Genomic DNA, 7,719 nt, shown 5'->3' on the forward strand with positions numbered 1-7,719 from the left:
CGTTTGGCAGGGAGGAGGTGCATTGCGGAACCTGGCCTTGGGGTGGCAGGGAGAGCAAACCCCGCCACGATGGCAGACGGTAAGATCATTGTACAGCTTTCTGAGATGCTGCGTTCAGCGATTCTAATTCATGTCACTGATGATATTTCACCCCTTGTTCCTGCGTTGGCAACATGGTAACATTTTGTATTTCCCATCACTTCCTGTCTCAGTGACCACACAAATAGAGAGGGGGAATCTCCCCGGTCACCAATCTAAGTGATATGTCTTTATTACCCCAATAATGAATCAACATCCGAGATATAACTGAGACCTTCTGGCATTCTAGCACCTAGATTGGTGGTTGGCAACAGGTCATGTGACGGGTAGCTCACAATCCTCCTGTCTCCGCCCACCAATGCAGCTTCAGCACCCGGCGTCCCCGGGAATCACCTTTTACACATCGATGAACGTTAAATTCTTACTTGTTTCCTTCCAACTCGCAGACGTATGTCAGTATGGACGTCCAATCGAATGCGTCCGGCTCCTTGTTCTGCCATTTCTGCAGCAGGCGCAGCTCGCTCTGCGTGAACCAGGTGGCGGTGATGTCATCGAAGGCTTCGCAGGAAGAGAGGAGCTGGTAGATGGACGGGGCAGTGCCAACATCAATAAGAGTGCTGCCCTTCACCGCACCTGGGAAAGACAATCCAAGATCGTTACTAATCACCGCAAGAGCCCCACGGGGTCTATAGAGCGCCTCATATTCACTTCACCCCTCTGCCTGGGATCCATCAGCTGTCCAATGGGGTGCAGGGTCTGCGTGCCTTCCGCACCACAGTCCAGAAGATGGATCAGCACATCTACATACTACTGACCCCTACACTCTGCATGACATACTACTGACCCCTGTACTCTGCATTACATACTACTGACCCCTGTACTCTGCATTACATACTACTGACCCCTGTACTCTGCATGCCATACTACTGACCCCTACACTCTGCATGACATACTACTGACCCCTGTACTCTGCATTACATACTACTGACCTCTACACTCTGCATTACATACTACTGACCTCTACACTCTGTATGCCATACTACTGACCCCTGTACTCTGCATTACATACTACTGACCCTTGCACTCTGCATTACATACTACTGACCCTTGCACTCTGCATTACATACTACTGACCCCTACACTCTGCATTACATACTACTGACCCTTGCACTCTGCATGACATACTACTGACCCCTGCAGTCTGCATTACATACTACTGACCTCTACACTCTGCATGCCATACTACTGACCCCTGTACTCTGCATTACATACTACTGACCCCTACACTCTGCATTACATACTACTGACCCCTGCACTCTGCATCACATACTACTGACCCCTGCACTACATACTACTGACCCCTGCACTCTGCATTACATACTACTGACCCCTGCACTCTGCATTACATATTATTGACCCATACACTCTGCATTACATACTACTGGCCCCTGCACTTCATACAACTGACCCCTGCACAACATACTGCTGACCCCTGCACTCTGCATTACATACTACTGACCCCTGCACTCTGCATTACATACTACTGACCCCTGCACTCTGCATTACATACTACTGACCCCTGCACTCTGCATTACATACTACTGACCCCTGCACTCTGCATTACATACTACAGACCCCTGCACTCTGCATTACTCACTACAGACCCCTGCACTCTGCATTACATACTACTGACCCCTGCACTCTGCATTACATACTACTGACCCCTGCACTTCATACAACTGACCCCTGCACTCTTCACTACATACTACTGACCCCTGCACTCTGTGCTACAAACTACTGACCCCTGCACTACATACTACTGACCCCTGCACTCTGCATTACATACTACTGACCCCTGCACTTCATACAACTGGCCCCTGCACTCTTCACTACATACTACTGACCCCCTGCACTCAATACTAATGACCTATGTGTGACGAACTACTGCCCCCTGAACTCTGCAAACCTTTCTTACTTTTTAGCGGGGTCTTTATAGGTTATTGCCCATCAAGTGAAATTTTTAGGGTCGATCCCCACCTCTCCGAGGATGACTTCCCCCGACATACATGGCAAATCCTAAATGTTTTCCTGCTGGCTCTCACATTACCCCTCTTACACCAATAACTGCTCTGGTCAAGGACTGGATTTCGATTGTTAAATCCCCCCCTCCCCCTCCCCCGCTAGTTCAATAAAGACCAGAGATATGAGAGGGATCAGTCATTGTAAATTACTCAGGTCTGTGGTATGTCCTCCCATGTTCTGGGATTGCTCAGGTCTGTGGTATGTCCTCCCATGTTCTGCAGGTAGTTAGGTCTGTGATATGTCCTCCCATGTTCTAGGATTGCTCAGGTCTGTGGTATGTCCTCCCATGTTCCGGGATTACTCAGGTCTGTGGTATGTCCTCCCATGTTCTGGAATTACTCAGGTCTGTGATATGTACCCCTGCACTCTGCTTAACATACTACTGATCCCATGTTCTGGGATTGCTCAGGTCTGTGGTATGTTCTCCCATGTTCTGGGATTGCTCAGGTCTGTGGTATGTCCTCCCATGTTCTGGGATTGCTCAGGTCTGTGGTATGTCCTCCCATGTTCTGGGATTGCTCAGGTCTGTGGTATGTCCTCCCATGTTCTGGGATTGCTCAGGTCTGTGGTATGTCCAGTGCTCCCATGTTCCGGGATTTCTGAGTACTGAGGTCTGTCCTCCCATGTTCTGGGATTGCTCAGGTCTGTGATATGTCCTCCCATGTTCTGGGATTGCTCAGGTGTGTGGTATGTCCTCTCATGTTCCGGGATTGCTCAGGTCTATAATATGTCCTCCCATGTTCTGGGATTGCTCCGGTCTGTGATATGTCCTCCCATGTTCCGGGATTACTCACGTCTGTGGTATGTCCTCCCATGTTCTGGGATTGCTCAGGTGTGTGGTATGTCCTCTCATGTTCCGGGATTGCTCAGGTCTATAATATGTCCTCCCATGTTCTGGGATTGCTCCGGTCTGTGATATGTCCTCCCATGTTCCGGGATTACTCAGGTCTGTGGTATGTCCTCCCATGTTCTGGGATTGCTCAGGTCTGTGGTATGTCCTCCCATGTTCTGGGATTACTCAGGTCTGTGGTATGTCCTCCCATGTTCTGGAATTACTCAGGTCTGTGGTATGTCCTCCCATGTTCTGGGATTGCTCCGGTCTGTGGTATGTCCTCCCATGTTCTGGGATTGCTCCGGTCTGTGGTATGTCCTCCCATGTTCTGGGATTGCTCCGGTCTGTGGTATGTCCTCCCATGTTCTGGGATTGCTCCGGTCTGTGGTATGTCCTCCCATGTTCTGGGATTGCTCCGGTCTGTGGTATGTCCTCCCGTGTTCTTTATCAAAGGCCTCACAGTGCATCTGACATAAGTTTTAAAATATGTGAATTACTTAAAGCATTCCAGACGTCCAGACACATTTTTTTTCTGCACGGCAGAAGCTGAAACGAGGACTGTCTGTGGGCACACTTCCACCGGTCGGCTGAGTCCCCGGGTCACAGGACAGCGCAGGGAGTCGGGAGGGACGCAGAACTCTCACGCAGTATCGATGCTTTCCCCCCCCCCCGGTTACATTTCACAAAAACAAAGCTTTATGTGTACAAGTCAGTGATGTTTACATTGTATCTTTCTGCCGACTCGCTTCATTTCCTTCCTAAATCTCTCCGAGTCATGTGACCTTGACGTGGAATGAGGGGAAATGGGGAAACAGAGCTGCCCGGAAAGATCCGCCCCCTGCGTCCGCCTATTACAATTACGTAGATTATTGGTGAAATATTTATATAGAAGGCGGGAAGTCTTTATAGAGTGATCACAGAACAGATCCCGGTGTCTCGGTGATCACAGAACAGATCCCGGTGTCTCGGTGATCACAGAACAGATCCCGGTGATCACAGAACAGATCCCGGTGTCTCGGTGATCACAGAACAGATCCCGGTGGGATTATTTAGGTGTCTTACCAGATGATGAACACTAAGGAATATTCAGCAGTACTGCAGGGTGAGATCTGTGTCATTTATTCTCCTAGTGGTTAGCTGTGATACAGTGACTGACCCGCTACTGACCCCTGCACTCTGCATTACATACTACTGACCCCTGCACTCTGCATTACATACTACTGACCCCTGCACTCTGCATTACATACTACTGACCCCTGCACTCTTCTTTACATACTACTGACCCCTGCACTCTGCATTACATACTACTGACCCCTGCACTCTGCATTACATACTACTGACCCCTGCACTCTGCATTACATACTACTGACCCCTGCACTCTTCTGAGCCCTGCACTTAGAGTGTAAGCTCTGAAGACCGGGCCCTCCTGTATGATAACGGCACCGCCTCCTTTATATTGTATGCGCCACATACATCCCGAATAATAATAACGTGTCTCAGGCGGCGCCGAACTTCTGGAGCAAACTCTTATTTACTAAGGCCGCAATATCGTCACCGTGCCGAATCCGCCGTCTCATAGCAACCGGAAGTCACATGACTCGGCTACCAGCCCTCAGATCGGTAATCGCTGGGCTCTGATTGGTCTCCCGTGGGGGGGGGGCGCGCTCCGCCTGTTGGCGGTTCTCTGCGTAACACGCTACATACCTGACGAAAAGACCTCGTGCAGCTTCCTGAGCGCGAACCGTATGAAATCGTCCGCCAGGCTCCCGGACCCCAGCTGGAAGTACGTGTCCAGGTAGATCTGCGCGTTCATCTTCGCCTCGTACTCGCCGGCCGTGGTGAACTCCGCCATGCTGCCTCCGAGTCTGGGGAGAGTCAGCCGTCTCTGTCAGCTCTGCCGCTGCGTCCAAAGTTCTGCTGGGAGGGGGCGGAGCCTCCCTGGAATGTTATGCGGAGAATGCCGGGAATATCGCAATCGCTGACTGCGCGCCAAACGGGGGAAGAGCACAGGACACGCAGCAGCTCACATGTATGAGGAAAGAGCGCAGGACACGCAGCAGCTCACATGTATGAGGAAAGAGCGCAGGGCACGCAGCAGCTCACATGTATGAGGAAAGAGCGCAGGACACGCAGCAGTTCACCGATGTCACATGTATGAGGAAAGAGCGCAGGGCACGCAGTTCACATGTATGAGGAAAGAGCGCAGGACACGCAGCAGTTCACCGATGTCACATGTATGAGGAAAGAGCGCAGGGCACGCAGTTCATATGTATGATGAAAGAGCGCAGGGCACGCAGCAGCTCACCGATGTCACATGTATGAGGAAAGAGCAGAGGACACGCAGCAGTTCACATGTATGAAGAAAGAGCGCAGGACACGCAGCAGTTCACATGTATGATGAAAGAGCGCAGGGCACGCAGCAGCTCACCGATGTCACATGTATGAGGAAAGAGCAGAGGACACGCAGCAGTTCACATGTATGAAGAAAGAGCGCAGGACACGCAGCAGTTCACATGTATAAAGAAAGATTGCAGGACACGCAGCAGTTCACATGTAAGAGGAAAGAGCACAGGACATGCAGTTCACCGATGTGACATGTATGAGGAAAGAGCACAGGAAACGCAGTTCACCAATGTCACATGTATGAGGAAAGAGCGAAGGACACGCAGTTCAGCGATGTCACATGTATGAGGAAAGAGCGCAGGGCACGCAGCAATTCACCGATGTCACATGTATGAGGAAAGAGCGCCAAACACGCAACAGTTAACCGATGTCACATGTATGAGGAAAGAGCGCAGGACACGCAGCAGTTCACCGATGTCACATGTATGAGGAAAGAGCGCAGGGCACGCAGTTCACATGTATGAGGAAAGAGCGCAGGACACGCAGCAGTTCACCGATGTCACATGTATGAGGAAAGAGCGCAGGGCACGCAGTTCATATGTATGATGAAAGAGCGCAGGGCACGCAGCAGCTCACCGATGTCACATGTATGAGGAAAGAGCAGAGGACACGCAGCAGTTCACATGTATGAAGAAAGAGCGCAGGACACGCAGCAGTTCACATGTATGAAGAAAGAGCGCAGGACACGCAGCAGTTCACATGTATAAAGAAAGATCGCAGGACACGCAGCAGTTCACATGTATGAGGAAAGAGCGCAGGGCACGCAGTTCACATGTATGAAGAAAGAGCACAGGACATGCAGTTCACCGATGTGACATGTATGAGGAAAGAGCGCAGGGCACGCAGCAATTCACCGATGTCACATGTATGAGGAAAGAGCGCCAAACACGCAACAGTTAACCGATGTCACATGTATGAGGAAAGAGCGCCAAACACGCAACAGTTAACCGATGTCACATGTATGAGGAAAGAGCGCAGGACACGCAGCAGTTCACATGTATGAGGAAAGAGCGCAGGACACGCAGCAGTTCACATGTATGAGGAAAGAGCGCAGGACACGCAGCAGTTCACATGTATGAGGAAAGAGCGCAGGACACGCAGCAGTTCACATGTATGAGGAAAGAGCGCAGGACACGCAGCAGTTCACATGTATGAGGAAAGAGCGCAGGACACGCAGCAGTTCACATGTATGAGGAAAGAGCGCAGGACACGCAGCAGTTCACATGTATGAGGAAAGAGCGCAGGACACGCAGCAGTTCACATGTATGAGGAAAGAGCGCAGGACACGCAGCAGTTCACCGATGTGACATGTATGATGAATGAGCGTAACACGGATCCCTCTCCGGGTGCAGATCTTATCATTCCAGATATGTACACAGGGAGACGATGATTTTCCACCGCCGGTTACTCGGCATGAAATCCGACGTACACCCGAGCAAGTCAATGTCATTCAATCTGCCCGCCGTTCATAAAGCCGGGCCTGGTGATCCTGCCACAAAGGTCCTTATCCCGGGCGTGTCTCTATGACGGGTGACAACGCTCTGTCCCTGTCTCCCAAATGGCATTCCCACCGTGTCACATGGACTTCTGATGGTGCTTGGAAACGTCACATCATGACATTTCTTTATTGCCGGCAGTGTAATTACCCAAATCGGACTTTGCAGCAACCTTTTATGGTCCCTGTGCAGTACAGCTCTGACTCAGGTGAAAAAGGAGCCAATCAGTGGTGCTGCAGTTCTCATGTGCTAGCAATGGACAGGCTGATAGGAGGAGAGAGCAGAGTAACAGAGAGGAGAGCTCATACCCTGCGTTTCCTCCCACAGGCTGGGGGGCGGGTCCATGACAGGCTGAGCTCACAGGAAGTGGTTGAATGTAACTGGCTGTCATTGAATTCAGAAGGCTGAGGACATCTGCTGGCGGAGTAGCAGTACTGCGGGGCAGCCCTGGATCTCGTTGTACTGTATACATGTGAGGGGCCCCGACCATTGTACTGCATACATGTGAGGGGCCCGACCACTGTACAGCACACGTGTACCACAATTATAAACCTCCGTGGGGCGGAGCCTCGTCTTAAAGCACCGCCCACCTTGTGGCAGAATGATTTGGTACCGTCGGTGTGTATAAAGTTTTTTCACTTTTTAGAAGAAGCAGGGAAAGTTTTTTTTCTTTGCTGTGTTACCATGGTGATTTCCCCTCACTTCCTGACCTGGTGACCCCACAGTAAAGGAAGACCTCCATTTAGGCGTCCCCCCTATTGGATATTCCAGGGACAGGATGGCTGGCAGGCAGCGCTGGGGCTCACAACGAATAGTCGGTTGTCCAGGAATACCGAGGTGTGTCCCCTCCCACCTCCCGTACACGCA

The 7,719-nt window shown here is 51.0% G+C and overlaps 1 protein-coding gene across 1 annotated transcript in view; it reads right to left on the reverse strand.

The window, feature by feature from the left end:
* LOC108800654 (nicotinamide N-methyltransferase-like) overlaps positions 1–4,937 on the reverse strand; it is a 13,136-nt gene extending 8,199 nt beyond the window's left edge. The window contains exons 1-2 of the mRNA XM_018572647.1: positions 4,658–4,937; positions 465–672 (exon numbers count right to left, since the gene is read on the reverse strand). Coding sequence (XP_018428149.1) covers positions 465–672; positions 4,658–4,805 — 356 coding nt within the window. The 5' untranslated portion in view covers positions 4,806–4,937. The remainder of the gene's footprint in view (positions 1–464; positions 673–4,657) is intronic.
* Between the last annotated feature and the right edge of the window lie 2,782 nt (positions 4,938–7,719).

Source organism: Nanorana parkeri, unplaced genomic scaffold (genome assembly GCF_000935625.1).
Source record: "Nanorana parkeri isolate BGI_ZX_2015 unplaced genomic scaffold, ASM93562v1 scaffold2092, whole genome shotgun sequence".
In the NCBI taxonomy this organism is placed as follows: Eukaryota; Metazoa; Chordata; class Amphibia; order Anura; family Dicroglossidae; genus Nanorana; species Nanorana parkeri.